This window comes from Dicentrarchus labrax, unplaced genomic scaffold (genome assembly GCF_905237075.1).
Source record: "Dicentrarchus labrax unplaced genomic scaffold, dlabrax2021, whole genome shotgun sequence".
NCBI classification, from domain to species: domain Eukaryota; kingdom Metazoa; phylum Chordata; class Actinopteri; family Moronidae; genus Dicentrarchus; species Dicentrarchus labrax.
This window is the reverse complement of record NW_026136721.1, coordinates 1,913,889-1,931,415: the sequence shown is the minus strand read 5'-3', so window position 1 is coordinate 1,931,415 and position 17,527 is coordinate 1,913,889. Positions and strand designations below refer to the sequence as shown.

At 38.4% G+C, this 17,527-nt stretch overlaps 2 protein-coding genes across 12 annotated transcripts in view; one reads left to right on the top strand and one right to left on the bottom strand.

The window, feature by feature from the left end:
• The window catches only part of epb41l3a (erythrocyte membrane protein band 4.1-like 3a), a 52,365-nt gene extending 51,439 nt beyond the window's left edge, over positions 1-926 (bottom strand). For 4 of the 7 annotated variants that reach the window (XM_051384933.1, XM_051384934.1, XM_051384935.1 and 1 more), the window contains exon 1: positions 813-917. The gene's annotated coding sequence lies outside the window, so the exon portion shown is untranslated. Of the gene's footprint in view, positions 1-812 lie in introns of all 7 variants that reach the window. The other 3 variants (XM_051384930.1, XM_051384928.1, XM_051384932.1) reach the window with 3 other exon arrangements.
• Positions 927-11,168: 10,242 nt separating this feature from the next.
• Positions 11,169-17,527, top strand: part of LOC127354765 (piezo-type mechanosensitive ion channel component 2) — a 72,253-nt gene continuing 65,894 nt past the window's right edge. For 3 of the 5 annotated variants that reach the window (XM_051384924.1, XM_051384923.1, XM_051384922.1), the window contains exons 1-2: positions 11,169-11,823; positions 16,980-17,075. In XM_051384924.1, coding sequence (XP_051240884.1) covers positions 11,760-11,823; positions 16,980-17,075 — 160 coding nt within the window. In that variant the 5' untranslated portion in view covers positions 11,169-11,759. The remainder of the gene's footprint in view (positions 11,824-16,979; positions 17,076-17,527) is intronic. The other 2 variants (XM_051384921.1, XM_051384925.1) reach the window with 2 other exon arrangements.

Here is a 17,527-nt window from a genome sequence, read left to right as displayed (position 1 = left end):
ATTATTATTATTATTATTGGAGATATATTAGTAATATTTCTGTCAGCTGGAGGTTAATTAGTGAGAGATAAAACACATATATGTTATTATTATTGTTATTATTATTATTATTATTATTATTATTGGAGATATATTAGTAATATCTCTGTCAGCTGGAGGTTAATTAGTGAGAGATAAAACACATATATTATTATTATTATTATTATTATTATTATTGGAGATATATTAGTAATATCTCTGTCAGCTGGAGGTTAATTAGTGAGAGATAAAACACATATATTATTATTATTATTATTATTATTATTATTATTATTGGAGATATATTAGTAATATCTCTGTCAGCTGGAGGTTAATTAGTGAGAGATAAAACACATATATTATTATTATTATTATTATTATTGGAGATATATTAGTAATATCTCTGTCAGCTGGAGGTTAATTAGTGAGAGATAAAACACATATATGTTATTATTATTGTTATTATTATCATAATGGGAGTTTTATTAGTAATATATCTGTCAGCAAGAGATTTTTCGGTATTTTTTTTGGTCGGCAGTGTTTGAGTCGTCCTGCAGCAGGAAACACCCCGCTGCAACACACACACACACACACACACACACACACACACACACACACACAGTAAGCTGCAGTGTGATGAAGCAGAATAATGCTCTCTCTCTCTCTCTCTCTCTCTCTCTCTCTCTCTCTCTTTCTCTCTCCCTGATGATCGATAATAAACTGATAATCACTTCTATCAGTGATCAATAACCTCCTCCTCTCCTGCACATTAAAGCATCGGATCACATCTTTACCTGTCCTCGTGCAGGACGCTCGCCCTCTTCCTCCCGGTAACGGACGCTTTTTCTCTGACTACGTAACCGCTCTCTACGTCACACCGCTGTGACGCCATGACGCACGGTGCGGAGACAGCTGTTTTTACTAAACTGCACGCTGATTTTCTGTTACTCATATTATAACATAATACAACATAATATTAATACAACATAATACTACATAATATTAATACAACATAATACTACATAATATTTATACAACATAATATTACTACAACATAATACTACATAATATTTATACAACATAATACTACTACAACATAATACTACATAATATTTATACAACATAATATTACTACAACATAATACTACATAATATTTATACAACATAATACTACTACAACATAATACTACATAATATTTATACAACATAATACTACTACAACATAATACTACTACAACATAATACTACATAATATTTATACAACATAATATTACTACAACATAATACTACATAATATTTATACAACATAATACTACTACAACATAATACTACATAATATTTATACAACATAATACTACTACAACATAATACTACATAATATTTATACAACATAATACTACTACAACATAATACTACATAATATTTATACAACATAATACTACTACAACATAATACAACCTAATACTACATAATATTACTACAACATAATACTACATAATATTAATACAACATAATACTACATAATATTTATACAACATAATACTACTACAACATAATACAACCTAATACTACATAATATTACTATAACATAATACCACATAATACTACTACCTCATAATACTACTAAAACATAATACTACATAATACTAATACACATACAGACATACGAATATATGCATATATGTGTATGTGTGTATATGTACTGTGTGTGAGTGTATGTGTGTGTGTGTGTGTGTGTGTGTGTGTGAGAGAGAGAGAGAGACTCACCAGTAGATTGATGATCAGCAGTGATTGATCGATCCAGACAGAAAAAGAGGATGAAGCATCATGTTAATATCATTTTTAATATAAGTATTTTTATACAGTATATATACAGTGTAATGTACACATATACAGTGTATGTACAGTGTAATGTATATATACATTATATATACAATGTAATGTACACATATACGTTGTATATACAGTGTAATGTACACATATACTTTGTATATACAGTGTAATGTACACATATACATTATATATACAATGTAATGTACACATACACGTTGTATATACAGTGTAATGTACACATATGCAGTGTAATGTACACATATACATTATATATAGTGTAATGTACACATATACAGTGTATATACAGTGTAATGTATATATATACATTATACATACAATGTAATGTACACATATACCGTGTATATACAGTGTAATGTGTATATATACACATTATATATAGTGTAATGTACATATATACATTATATATACAGTGTAATGTACACATATACAGTGTATATACAGTGTAATGTACACATATACAGTATATATACAGTGTAATATACACATATACAGTGTAATATACACATATACAGAGAATATACACGGTGTAATGTACACATATACAGTGTATATACAGTGTAATGTACACATATACAGTGTTATACACACAAATACAGTGTATATACATAGTGTAATGTACACATATACAGTGTAATATACACATATACAGAGTATATACATAGTGTAATGTACACATATACAGTGTAATATACACATATACAGAGTATATACATAGTGTAATGTACACATATACAGTGTAATATACACATATACAGAGTATATACACAGTGTAATGTACACATATACAGTGTAATATACACATATACAGAGTATATACACAGTGTAATGTACACAAATACAGTGTAATATACACATATACAGAGTATATACATAGTGTAATGTACACATATACAGTGTAATATACACATATACAGAGTATATACACAGTGTAATGTACACATATACAGTGTATATATACATTAATTCCTGATCGTGAAACTGTTAACTGTTCTAAATGAATGAAAACCAACTGAATATCTGATCAGTCTATCTGACAGCACTGAGTGTCGTCCTCTGAACACCACAGCTTCTACACTGATACTCACATCCCATTGGCTGTTCAACTCACTGATACTCACATCCCATTGGCTGTTCAACTCACTGATACTCACATCCCATTGGCTGTTCTACTCACTGATACTCACATCCCATTGGCTGTTCTACTCACTACTTCAGGCTGCAGTCATCAGTACACATCCTATCATTGGTCCAAATCTGGACAATCACATGTCTCATAGCTACTAGTCTGGAAGTAGAGCTAGTCATGTTAGCTCTCTCTCTTGTAGGAACATTAGCTCTCTGGTTCATAGCGAACTGTTACTACAACCTAATATTACTACAACATAATACTATTACAACATAATATTACATAATATTACTACAATATAATACTACTGTTAGCCCTCTCTCTTGTAGCGTAACGTTAGCTCTCTGAGCGGAGGGAATTAGAAATATCTCTAGAGCAGTTATGGCTTGTAAACAAACTTTAGGTTTTGAATTAAAACACATGAAAATATAAAATAATTGTTATTGTTTGTCCAGTGGTGTAAGTGGGTCAATGCTTTCCAGATATTATCCCTTACATACTAATGTACATATACTGTTAACACAGATCTATATATGCGTCTGATCTGATGACAAAGATTTAAAGTGATCTATGTAAATAAACGGTAGTATTAAGAGGCTGTTATACGAAGTACTGTAGTACTGCAGTATAGAAAGTACTGCAGTACTACAGTTACACAAACACAACTGAACCCGCGTTTCAATAAGAGTGACCGATTGTTATAAACAACATTTAAAATTGTTTCCTGACGGATTAATAAAACATATGAGGATGAGGAAGAGGATGGTGATCAGGATGAGGAAGAGGATGGTGATGGTGGTGACGAGGATGGTTATGGCGGTGAGGATGATGATGATGATGATGATGATGATGATGGAGGACAGATAGACAACATCACTAAAGCACACACAGTGAGCAGCCATTATAAAAGAGTGTGTTTACCTGTACAGGTGTTCCAACTTGTCAGTGAGGAAGATGATAGAGGTGATGATTTCTGTAGCTTTTATTCCTCTTTCTCTGTCTCTGTCTCTCTGTGTCTCTCGTCCAGTCTGTTGTTTGGATGGATTAGTGATCTTTACTCTGACACATCAGGCCCCGCCCACACAGATTACCCCCATATCACAGCTGTCAATCACAGCCTGGGGGCGGGGCTTACAGATGTTTACACTGTGCTCCCCACAGAGGATTGTGGGATTTGTTTACAAAGTGCTTTACATACACACAGAAACCGCAGCAATACAATATAATACAATACAACACAATATAATATAATATAATATAATATAATACAATATAATACAATACAATACAATATAATATAATACGATACAATATAATATTATATATAATAAAATGAAATACAATACAATACAATACTATAATATAATATAATACAATACAATATAATACAATACAATAAACTTTAATATAATACAATATAATATAATATAATATAATACAATATAATATAATACAATACAATACAATACATTTTAATAAAATACAATATAATATAATACAAGAGAGAGACAGAGAGAGAGAGAGAGAGAGAGAGAGAGAGACAGACAGAGAGATTTTTTATTAAAATTTTTTTTACAAAACACTTTATTTACACTTTTCTCATGTCAAGACATTGACTGCAATTACAATAAATTGCTTATGTGCAAAATCTTCCAGATAAAATAAGTTATTTCATAAAAAATGTGCAAAATGCAAGTTGTCGTCTTTCACAGAGCATATTATCTTTTTAAAACACCACACTTTTTCGAAACCCTCCAAATCTCCCATCTGTTTATAAAACTTAAACTCTAATCTGAGTCTGGCCCTCAGTTTTGCCTGCCACATGGTTTTTCTTCTCTGTTTTCAATTATGTTTCTTCTGCTTAAGTAAATTGCCATTTTTGCTTGACCTGAGATGTAATTAAGGAGCTGCCATTTGTCCTTGTTTGTTTTATTATAACCAGCTCCCATGATAAAACTCTTCTCAGTAAAAGCTACGTTAAAAAGATTAAAAACCAGTGTTAAAACCGAAAAAATCTCTGTGAGCCTGCTGCACACAGTGAACATGTGGAAAACAGGACATTTACTAAAAACAGCAGGATTAATAACAGAGATAAAAGCATTTGTGGCAACAGCACCATGTCAAATTCTCCACTGGAGGTCACTGGTCCTTTTTGCCAGGGGCTGCTTGTACAAAACCCTCCACTGTGGTTTTAGTGTGTTTTGTCCCAGTCTCTGTGTCCACACAGTGGAGGGCCTGTTGCTCAGTCCGACCTTGTGGATGCTTTTCACACAGTTCAAATACAGTGTTCATTTGTCTGCTCTGTGCAGGGTCAGTTTCTGTGGGTTGGTTGCCATTAATAGGGGGCCGGTCAGGTCCCCCAGCCTTGGGCTCAGGAAAATGTCCGGGAAGGCATGTGCAGCATTGGGTTCACGTGTCTCCTCTGAGTAATCAACGAGGAGTCGTCTTTCCCTACCAGTGAGTTTTTTGGTCCACAGCTCCAGGATCCGCTGTGCCACCCGGACAAACCGTAGTCCCAGCAGGGAGTCCAGGGCCTGGTCGTCACTCAGGGCCGGCCCCACCGCATCCACCAGCTGTTTCAGGGTCAGAGTCCTTGACTGGAGCAGCGCCCCCCCCCCAGACCAGGTGCTGTATCACTGCTTATCTCTAGTCTGGCCTGCCTAGTCTACCTCTCATGGACATCTGAGGGAGCAGCCATTTCCACTTGGAGAGTTTTCCCATTATCTTCTCTGTGACGGTCTCCCAGTTCTTTTCCACCACATTTCTTTCCTAAATAAATTCCTAAATATTTAAAACCATCTTCTATCCATTTTAGGTCTTGGGAAAAAACTGGGAGACCGCCACGCCAGTCACCAACAGCAAGGGCCTCACTTTTTTTCCAGTTTACCCTTGCTGCTGATGCTGCGCTAAAACCATTTACAATGTTGATTAAAAGGTCTGCATCACTCTGATTCTTAATAAAAACAATGACATCTTCTGCATAAGCCGATAAAACCATGCCTCCACTAAAACCAGGTAAAACCAAACCTTGAAGACTAGAGCGTATCTTGTTGAGGAGAGGTTCCAGTGCATAGAGCATCCCTGACCTGACCAGTGCGCCCTGTACTTTAATGTTCAACAGGTTGGCTAAAGCCATTTTTTTTTACTTTGAGGCTTTCAATACAGCCTCGATTTCCTGTGGACTCAAGCTCCACTATATCAGTCTCTAGATCCCTCATAGATCTGGTGATGTCTCGGGTGACATTAAGAGTGTGTTGCTGACACAGGAGTTGGATTTGAGTCTTACCATGGTCCCACCACTGCCTAAGACTACTAAAATCACCCGTCCTCTGTCTAAAAACACCTGAGAAATAATTTAAGACCTCCCTAAAACTTTTTTTATATATATATTTTTTTTGGGCTTTTATTGCCTTTATTATAGTTGACAGCTAAAGACAGACAGCAAAGGGGGGCAGAGAGAGGGGATGACACACAGCAAAGGGCCGCAGGTTGGATTCAAACCCTGGGTCGCTGCAGCAAGGACTCAGCCTCGGTACATGGGTCGCCAGCTCTACCCACTGAGCTATCCGGGCACCCAGACCTCCCTTAAACTTTTATCATGCACTAAAACAGAATTAAAATGCCAATAAGCGCTTTTAGGCTTAAAATTTCTTATAAAAACTTTACATAAAAGCAAAGAATGATCAGTAAAAACAATTCAATTCAATTCAATTTTTTTTGCATAGCGCCAATTCATAACAGAAGTTATCTCAGGACACTTTTCAAATAGAGTAGGTCAGGACCGAACTCTTTAAAACATTATTTACAGAGACCCAACAGTACCACCATGAGCAAGCACTTGGCGACAAGGGCAAGGAATAACTGCCTGTTAAAAGGCAGAAAAAACAGCTGGTACAATATTACAATCTTCAACAACATTAAGATGATGTTTAAAACAATAAATACAATCAAGCCTCGCTAAGGAGACCCTACTCTCTCTGAAGTGGGACCAGGTATACTGTCTGGAGTCTGGGTGCATCTTTCTCCACACGTCCACCAGGCCATGAGTGTGGACCAGCTGCTTTAAGACGTGCTGAGAGGCTGGATGAGGCTTTGCATGATTGCGATCTAATGCCGCATCTTCTGTACAGTTAAAATCCCCACCCAAGAATAAAAAATCCCCCGCAGCACACCCATTTAAAACATCATTAACTTTAAAAAAAAAACTGCTTCCTCTCTGCACCGGCTGTTGGGGCATAAATGTTGATAAAAACAGCTATAAAATGGTCGAACTGAGCTCTGTTCAAAAGCAACCTGCCATCAATAAAATGTTGGACCTCCAGGGATTTGGGTTTAAAATTTTTTGAGAAGAGGAAACCCACTCCTCCACTAACAGACGTATGGTAGCCTAAAACCACCTCCCCTCCCCATTCCTTCTTCCACTCAGCATCATTTTTAAAATGACTGTGGGTTTCTTGTAAAAAAAAATTTTTTATTTTTTTCTCTAAGGCTGTGTCAAAGATAAAAGCTTGTTTCCTTGCATCTCTTGCACCATTTACATTTAACACACCTAGTTTTAAAACATCCATGATGTTTAAGATGTTAAAAACCGGGATAAAAAAAAAAAAATTAAATAAAACCAACATAACTGCCTTTTCCATCATCTATTATTGCTCTGCTTTCTGCTCCAGCAGCCGTGGTTCCCCCCAACCGGGCGGGGCCGGGCCACCGCTCCCCGGACAGGACCTCACTGTGTGTCCCTCCCCTCCACAACCAAAACACTTCATCACAGATGAAGAGGCAAAACTCACGTACTCATAATCATCTACTTTGACCAGCAATCTGAGGTTAAGCTCTTCATCCCTTTTGGTCAGTACCATATAGAGCTGTCTCCTGTGAGACACGACGTGCTTCAGCAAGGGAGACTTACATCCAGACAGGATCTTGCGGAGTTGCAAAGTTCTTGACATAGGTCCTCACGGGTCCTGGCAGGGAATCACAGACCTCCTTTACCAGTCTGTCCTGTGGACCTGATGTTCATCCTCTGAGCCAAACCCTCGAGAGACGTCCCTGCGTCGTGCATCAGATGTCCCACTTTGACACATCCAGCTCTCTGCAGAGCACAGCACAGACTGGAGGATGACAGTATTTGTAATGTTATAAAGTTATTATGTAGTAATGGTTCCTGCAAGAGCCACCTGCCAGGTGAAGCAGCAGAGTCCCTGGTGTGTTTCAGACCCTGCCACGCCTCCAGGACTGAGGTGTAAAAAAGTGTCAGGCCGGTGAGATCTACCTCATCTAGCCGAACCAGGAACAGCTGTTTGCTGTATCCTAGTCAACTCACTCTCTGTAGTGGCTGCTCCGCGGTCTCCTGCCACCGCAGACCACACTGGTACCGCAGCCTCTGGACAGTCTGCAGTCTGAAGGACATCATTTTTGCTCTTATATCCACCAGTTCCTGTCCTCCTTCCTCCACTGGAAGATAAAGAGCTGCAGCTCGAATACATATCAATAAAACCTTCAGCCTGTGCCACAGTGTCAAGGCGACCAAGTTATTGATGACCAAAACTCGTCCCCTGTATGACAGCTGAGGCAGCAGCCAATGCCATTTAGACAACCTAGCACACACTTTCGCCACTACACCCTCCCAGTTCTGTTGTTGGAAATCCTGATCTCCCAGATACACCCCGAGAACCTTCATCCCATTCCTCTTCCATTGAAGTCCTGATGGAAGAACAGGCCTCATGTTTGTGTTTAAAGAGCCACAGTACAGGGCCTCACATTTAGCCCAGTTAACCTGAGCAGAGGAGGCTCTTTGGTACAGTCCAAGGCTTTCTCTCAACAAGTACACATCAGCATGTCCGGTTATGAAAATGTTTACATCATCAGCATAAGCAGCCAATGTTAGAGGCAGGCTGAGTGGACTGTTGGGCAGATGGAAACCTTTGAGTTTGTTCCTTATGTTGTTAAGCAAAGGATCAATAGCCAAGCTGTATAACTGACCAGAGAGAGGGCAGCCCTGCCTTATTCCCTTCTGGACCTGTATACGTGTACTCGGCCCCCCCTCAACTTTCACCATGCAGCTTGCACCATTGTATAACAAACCCACCCATGATATGAAAACCTCTCCAATACCAAAAGCACGAAATAGTGAAAACAAATATGCATGATCAATCCTGTCAAAAGCCTTTTCCTGATCAAGTGACAGGATGCCGATGTTAATATCCAACACTTTACTGATGTCGATTACATCCCTCAATAGGAAGAGACTGTCCATTATTGTTCTCACAGGGATGCAGTAGCTCTGGTCCATGTGCACCATAAGGTCAATGTTTTGTTTGAGTCTGTTAGACAGAGCTCTGGACAGTATTTTGTAGTCCGTGCACAGAAGTGCCACAGGCCTCCAGTTTTTTAATGAGGCCAGGTCTCCCTTTTTTGGTAGTAGAGAGACAACAGCGCTCCGGCATGAGGCTGGCAGCTCCCCTCTTTTAAAACACTCTAAAAAGACTGACAGAAGATCTGGACCAAGGACGCCCAAGAACTGCTGGTGGAAATCAGCCGACAGCCCGTCTAATCCCAGAGCTCGTCCTTTAGCCAGCTGCTGCGCTGATGTGGTCAGCTCCTCTAGGCTCAGCTCTTTATCCATGTCCGCCTTCTCTCCATCGTTGAGCTGAGGAAGACCCTGTAAAATCTCTGCAGCACAGCTCTGGTCACAGTCCTCAGCCCCGAACAGAGAGGAATAAAAATCTACTGCATGTTGTCTCATTTCTGCCGGGTCTGTTGTCATCCTCCCATCAGGAAGACGTAGACATGCCATACGTTTTTTCCTCGCTTCCTTCATTTCTAGATTAAAAAAGAAGGCAGTTGGAGCATCCATGTCTTTCAGTCCGATGAAGCAGGATCTTATGAGTGCCCCCTTCACTCTCTCCTGTAATAAAACAGCCAAGTCTCTCTCCAAGTTTTACGGTAATCTAGTAATATGAATTCAAACGTTATTAAATAATGGTCAGATAGAAAAGGATTTTATGGGAAGACTATTAAATGTTCAATATCAATGCCATATGATAGAACGAGGTCAAGAGTGTGATTAAAACAATGGGTGGGTTTATTTACATATGTAAATAATGTATGTAATGTATATAGCTCAGAAATAATATTTTATTTCTATTAATTCATTTAAAAACAAACAGAATAACTCATTAAGGTAATAAAAGATGTTCCTTTATTGATTGGCACTACATACCATAAACATAATATATATAGATTGTATACAATAAAGTATAACATATATAGACTGTATACGATAAAGTACTATATATAGACTCTATACGATAAAGTATTATACATATAGACTGTATACAATAAAGAATTATAAATATAGACTGTATACAATAAAGTATAATATATATAGACTGTATACAATAAAGTACAATATATATAGACTGTATACAATAAAGTATTATATATTTCGACTGTATACAATAAAATATTACACATATAGACTGTATACAATAAAGTTTAATACATATAGACTGTATACAATAAAGTATAATATATATAGACTGTATACAATAAAGTATTATAGATACAGACTGTATACAATGAAGTATAATATATTTCGACTGTATACAATAAAGTATAATACTTTTAGACTGTACACAATGAAGTATAATATATTTCGACTGTATACAATAAAGTATAATACATATAGACTGTACACAATAAAGTATAATATATTTAGACTGTATACAATAAAGTATAATACATATAGACTGTATACAATTAAGTATAATATATTTAGACTGTATACAATAGAGTATAATATATATAGACTGTATACAATAAAGTATAATATATTTAGACTGTATAGAAAAAAGTATTATACATATAGCACTGTAAACCATAGAATTTAAAATACTGAAAAGATAATGAAAGAGCTAAGTCTCACAATTATACTGTGTTTTCATTATTGTATGTATTAATTATAATTATTGATAAAAGTAAAAAATAAAACACATTAATGTCTAAATGATTATTGATTTAATTACTTACACACTACAGAATATTAATGTCAATCCTTAATGGATGATTTCATATTGTCTTTATGCTTTATTTAATTATTGACGGGGGCGTGGCCTCACTTTCCAGTTTGAACTGGGTCCTCCTCAGCTGGCCTTCTGATTGGCCGAGGCCTTTGGTGGGCGGGGTCTGGGAGCTCCGTGTTTTTTAGACTGAGGAGAAAAGAGAAAGAAGTTCAGATAACCTTCGCTGAGATTGTTCAGATGCAAAAGAGAGGAGAAGAGGAAGGATAAGAGGAAGGATAAGAGGAAGGAGAAGAGGAAAAGGAAGAACAAAACAAACTGTAAGGACAGTTTGTCTGCAGCGGGATTTTGTTGTTTTTTTCCTCCAGAAAATGTAACTTCAGACAGACAGACAGACAGACAGACAGGAGGACAGATAGACAGTCTTCAATCTTTAGATGATCTAAACTGGCAGTGAGACACTCAGCATCTGTCTGTCTGTCTTTTTACCTGGCTCTTTCTCTCTCTTGCTGTCTGTCTGCGTGTCTGTCTGTCTGTCCAGAGGACGGGTCGAGATGGCACCCGGGTGTGTCTCCGCCCTCAGCCGGACCAGCGGCACCTCTGACGGGCACACAGAGCTCTGACAGCCCGCTGCTGAACCAGAACTGGACGTAGACGTGGATCTGGATGTGGATCTATAAACCCGGATTAAAACAGTGGACCGGACCGAAGTGAACTTAAGTGGATGAACCGGGTTCAAGATGTCCTCGGAGCTGGCTGTAGGTGTGGTTCTCAGGGTTCTGCTGCCCCTCACTTTGACTACAGGTAAGTACTCAGATACTACACAGTACAAATACCACACAGTAGTATTTACAGATATATCTTTATAGTTACAGATACACCTTTATATTTACAGATAGATCTTTATATTTACAGATAGATCTTTATATTTACAGATACACCTTTATATTTACAGATAGATCTTTATAGTTACAGATACACCTTTATATTTACAGATAGATCTTTATATTTACAGATATATCTTTATAGTTACAGATACACCTTTATATTTACAGATAGATCTTTATATTTACAGATAAACCTTTATATTTACAGATAAACCTTTATATTTACAGATACATCTTTATAGTTACAGATACATCTTTATATTTACAGATACATCTTTATATTTACAGATAAACCTTTATATTTACAGATACATCTTTATAGTTACAGATACATCTTTATATTTACAGATAGATCTTTATATTTACAGATACATCTTTATATTTACAGATAGATCTTTATATTTACAGATACACCTTTATATTTACAGATACATCTTTATAGTTACAGATACACCTTTATATTTACAGATAGATCTTTATATTTACAGATACATCTTTATAGTTACAGATACATCTTTATATTTACAGATAGATCTTTATATTTACAGATACACCTTTATATTTACAGATAGATCTTTATATTTACAGATACATCTTTATATTTACAGATACATCTTTATATTTACAGATAGATCTTTATATTTACAGATACACCTTTATATTTACAGATACATCTTTATAGTTACAGATAGATCTTTATATTTACAGATACATCTTTATATTTACAGATACACCTTTATATTTACAGATAGATCTTTATATTTACAGATAGATCTTTATAGTTACAGATACATCTTTATATTTACAGATAGATCTTTATATTTACAGATACATCTTTATAGTTACAGATACAGTAAATAGAAGCAGCTGTTATTAGAGCACAGAGCAAAAAGGGGGCAGGGAGTGGGAAGAGTCAAAGGTCACAGGTGGGGTATTTACTGACATATTATACAAATGTCCCTCTGTGCTTCCCTAACTGTCTCTTCTCTCAGGTAAAGACGTGACCTTTAGTGATCTCACCGTGTGTGTTGTCATGGTAACTGCTGACTGATGTCTTCACACTCCCTGCTGGTTAGCATTGTTAGCATTTTCATTCGACACATTGGGCTCTGTTAGCATTAAGCTCGATGTGGACAGATCAGTGTGGAGCCTGAAGTTAACACAGCCTCACATTCCTGTGTGTGTGTGGGGGGTTGGGGGGTGTTTACACAGTGTAACACCACACACACACACACACACACACATACAACCAGATGTTGTTACCTGAGAGAGTGGAACCAATCTGTGTGTGTGTGTGTGTGTGTGTAAGGGGGAGGGGAAGTTTAATAGGGGGGCACCTCTTCCTGTCTGCCCCCCCCCACACACACACACAGGGCTGTAAATAAAGTGTGCATGTGAGAGAGGAAGACGTTCATCTTCAGACTGTTTATGAATCTTCTGTTAGTTGAAAACACTTCAAACCTCTGCAGACTGCGTGTTAAGACCGCTGATTAAGCCTGGTTTAACTTTCAACCTACAACACACAAACTATTATCTTTAATAATAATAATAATAATTAAAGCTGCAAGCAGCGTTGGGGGGGACCTCGTACTCCACGCAACCCGGGGTGTGCTACGGCTGCATCAAGTGCCGTCGTAACACGTGCGGACCACAACATGAACATTTCACGTAAATCAGCTCAAAATCGCCACGCAGCGCTTACTTCCCGTTGCCAGTAGGTGTTGCTATCATTATATCTGCATATTGTCATGTAGATGTGTTCAGGGCAGGACTTTGGGTTATGGGCTTTCTGGGGGGCGTGGCTAAGACATTTTGCTTATTGTTAAGATTCACAAGATGTCATCGTCATCATCCTAAGGGAGTTCTGACTGGATTTTAGCTGGATCTGGTCAATCTGCTGGAAGATATACAGTAAAGTATAAAAATGATATTTCCTTTCACCACTAGGTGGGTGGCGCTATCACTATTACTGAATATTGTCATGTAGATGTGTTCAGGGCAGGAATTTGGGTTATGGGCTTTCTGGGAAGCATGGCTAAGACATTTTGCTTATTGTTAAGATTCACAAGATGTCATCGTCATCATCCTAAGGGAGTTCTGACAGGATTCGAAGTCAAAAAGTCAAAGTCAGCTTTAATGTCAATTTCTTCACATGCACCAGACATACAAATTGAGAGGACGTTTCTCACTCTCCCATGGTGAAACAGGTAAAGTGCACAGGCACAATAGATAAGACATTCACTAATGCTAAAAAGATTGACAATAAAATATACAATATAGACAATAAAATATACACTATAGAATATACACTATACTATACACTATACCTTCTTCCAGAAGGCAGGAGGCTGAACAGACTGTGTGCGGGGTGGGACTGTTACAGAATATGTGAAGTTTAGTGGAGATTAGACATTGTACATTGAAGTTGAGTACTATCTATTTCATGGTAAATCGTCGAAATTCAATGCAACACCACGGGTACACCGTTTAAGGTACAGTCACAAATCGCAGAACTTTTAATCAGCAACATGTTTTGACTGTACTGACAATTAAATAATTAAATACAACGCAAAAAAACGCCATGGGAAGTGCAATGTGGCCGAGTTGACGGCACGCCACGGATCAATGTCAATGTACAGTCATAAATAGCACAACTTTTAATCAGGAATGTTTTCTGACTGTACTGACCAATTATGAAGCAGATCCGATAAATTCCCTAGGAGGAGTTTGTTAAAATACAACACGAAAAATCACAGAAAATTACAAAAAAATTCAAAATGGCTGATTTTGATGCCACACCACGGACACGCCCTTTAATGTACATGCACAAATAGCACAACTTTTAATCAGCATAATTTTTTGACTGTACTGACCAATGTTTAAGGAAATCCGATAACGTTACACGTGCCTACCGAGTTTCGTACATATCGGTGAAACGTGGCGCCGCGGCTGCTTCTTTTAAATCCTGTAGGGGGCGCTACAAACACAACAAACATGATTTTTGGTATGTGAGCTAATTGTGCATGATGCCTAAGGAAGACATGGGGAACTATGTGAGCTAATTGTGCATGATGCCTAAGGAAGACATGAGGAACTATGGACCCAAGCTTGGTGTCAATCGGACATACCAATGTGGAGAAATGGTCCACTTCCTTTTTTGACGAAAAATCTGCAGGATGTGCTAATTTTATAACGTGCTTATTTTTTTAAATATCAAAATACTTCAAATTACTTTTTTATTATGACAGTCCCCAGATCGTACGTGAAAAATTTTGTGCAAATCGGACAAAGTGCATAGGAGGACCACGAAAAAGTAGTTCATGGACATTTCGCACTCTGGCGAAGAAAAATTAAGGCGGAAGTGGGTGTGGCCTATATGGGGAGATTCAGCTCCATTTACCAAACACGTGGATATAAGGTTTTTGAATGTGCGACAAACGATGCGGGAGTTATTAGCCTAAATGCACTTTTCATGATAGTAGCGCCACCTAGTGGCCGACCCGAAAGCGACGCATAGAATATCAAATTTTTCACCAGGCCTGACCACTTTGCCAAATAAAATTGAGTTTTCATATATGTTCAGGGGGGCAAAAATGCAGTCAAAGGCGCTAAAAATAATAATAATAGGTAAGAATAAGAAACATAGCAAATACAATAGGGACCTCCAGCGGTCGCTGGCTCAGTCCCTAATAATGTCTTGTGACTAGATTTGACATCTCAAAATGTACACTTTGTCAAATGCTGCCACTAATTTAACAGGATACAGTTATAGTAGTTTATTTCCACTGTGGTCCTCAACAACAGGTTACTGAACATGTCTTAAGGACATAAAGTCCTGGATGAGCTGCAATTTTCTGATGTTAAACTCTGAAAAAAACGAAATTCTTGTTCTTGGCCCCAAAAACCTTAGAGACTCACTGTCTAAAGATATAGTTAGTCTAGATGGCATTAACTTGGCCTCTAGCACCACTGTCAGGAATCTTGGAGTTATCTTTGATCAGGATTTGTCATTTAACTCCCACATAAAGCAGACCTCTAGGACCGCCTTCTTTCATTTACGTAATATTAGAAAAATTAGACACATCCTATCACAGACAGATGCAGAAAAACTAATCCATGCATTTGTTACTTCAAGGCTGGATTACTGCAACTCTTTATTATCAGGTTGCCCCAATAAGTCCATTAAAACGCTCCAATTAATTCAGAACGCTGCAGCATGAGTACTGACAGGAACTAGAAAAAGAGATCACATCTCTCCTGTACTAGCTTCTCTGCATTGGCTCCCTGTAAAATGTAGAATAGAATTTAAAATCCTCCTCCTAACCTATAAAGCTCTTCATGGTCAGGCCCCTTCATATCTTAAAGAGCTCATAGTACCCTATTACCCCTCTAGAACACTACGTTCTCTGAATGCTGGGCTACTTGTGGTTCCTATAGTCTCTAAAAGTAGAACAGGAGCCAGAGCCTTCAGTTACCAAACTCCTCTTCTGTGGAACCAGCTTCCAGTTGTGGTTCGGGAGGCAGACACCCTCGCCACATTTAAGAGTAGGCTTAAGACATTCCTCTTTGATAAAGCTTATAGTTAGGGATGGATCAGGTGAGTCCTGAACCATCCCTTAGTTATGCTGCTATAGGCCTAGACTATCGGGGGATTTCCCATGGTGCACTGAGCTCCTCCCTTCCCCTCTCTTTCTGCACTCATTCATGTTCCATTAATGCATGTTACTAACTTCACTTCTTCCCCGGAGTTCTTGTGCTTTCTCGTCTCGCAGGTTCTTGTCGATCCTGGTGGAGCCTCCTGCCATGGTCCTGCTAGATTGCCATTGCCAATACTGTTGTTGCTGTGCACCTGTCTGTCTGTCTCTCGCTCTCTCTCTCTCTGCCTCTCTCTCTCTCTCTCACCCCAACTGGTCGAGACAGACGACCACCCAAAAATTGAATTGAATTGAATTGAATTGAACATTTGAACAGAGAGTTTGGAGTTTTCTCTACACTTCCTGTTATCTGATTTTGAGCAGTGGATCAATGAACCAGTGTACAGAGTGATTGATGTATTGATTCATGTGTTCACAGCCTGCGTGTTGCGGTATAATGGATTCTCTCTGGTCTACGTCCTCCTGCTGCTGCTGCTGCCACTGCTGCCAGAACCCTCCACCTCCTCTAGCTCAGGTAGCTATCAATACCATCAGTACTGATCAATACTGATCAATACTGCTGCCAGAAACAGTGGCGGACTGGCCATCAGGAGCACCGGGACATTTCCTGGTGGCCTGGCCGCCAAACTGGCCCGCTCGGCGATTGCCGATGTTCAGGACTAAAGGCTCGGTTTGGGTCACGCTTGATTTTCAAATAAACAATCCGTTGCGCGGCTCATTAGGGTATCTGCCTCGCTGAAGCTCACACAGACTGAGCAGCAACGTTGGGCACAAACACACCCCCTCCTCTCTTTTTCTGAAGCTCTCTGTCAGCACTGCATGCAGACACACACACACCAAGTTGCGCTCCCGCACCTGTAGTTCTACATGCTTGAAAAATGGAGCGAGCTCAACAGCCCAAGAGGAAAGGTGGATCAGAGAGGGAGAAGCTTAAAAAGCTGAAAACACTGGCCACAGATGCAGCGA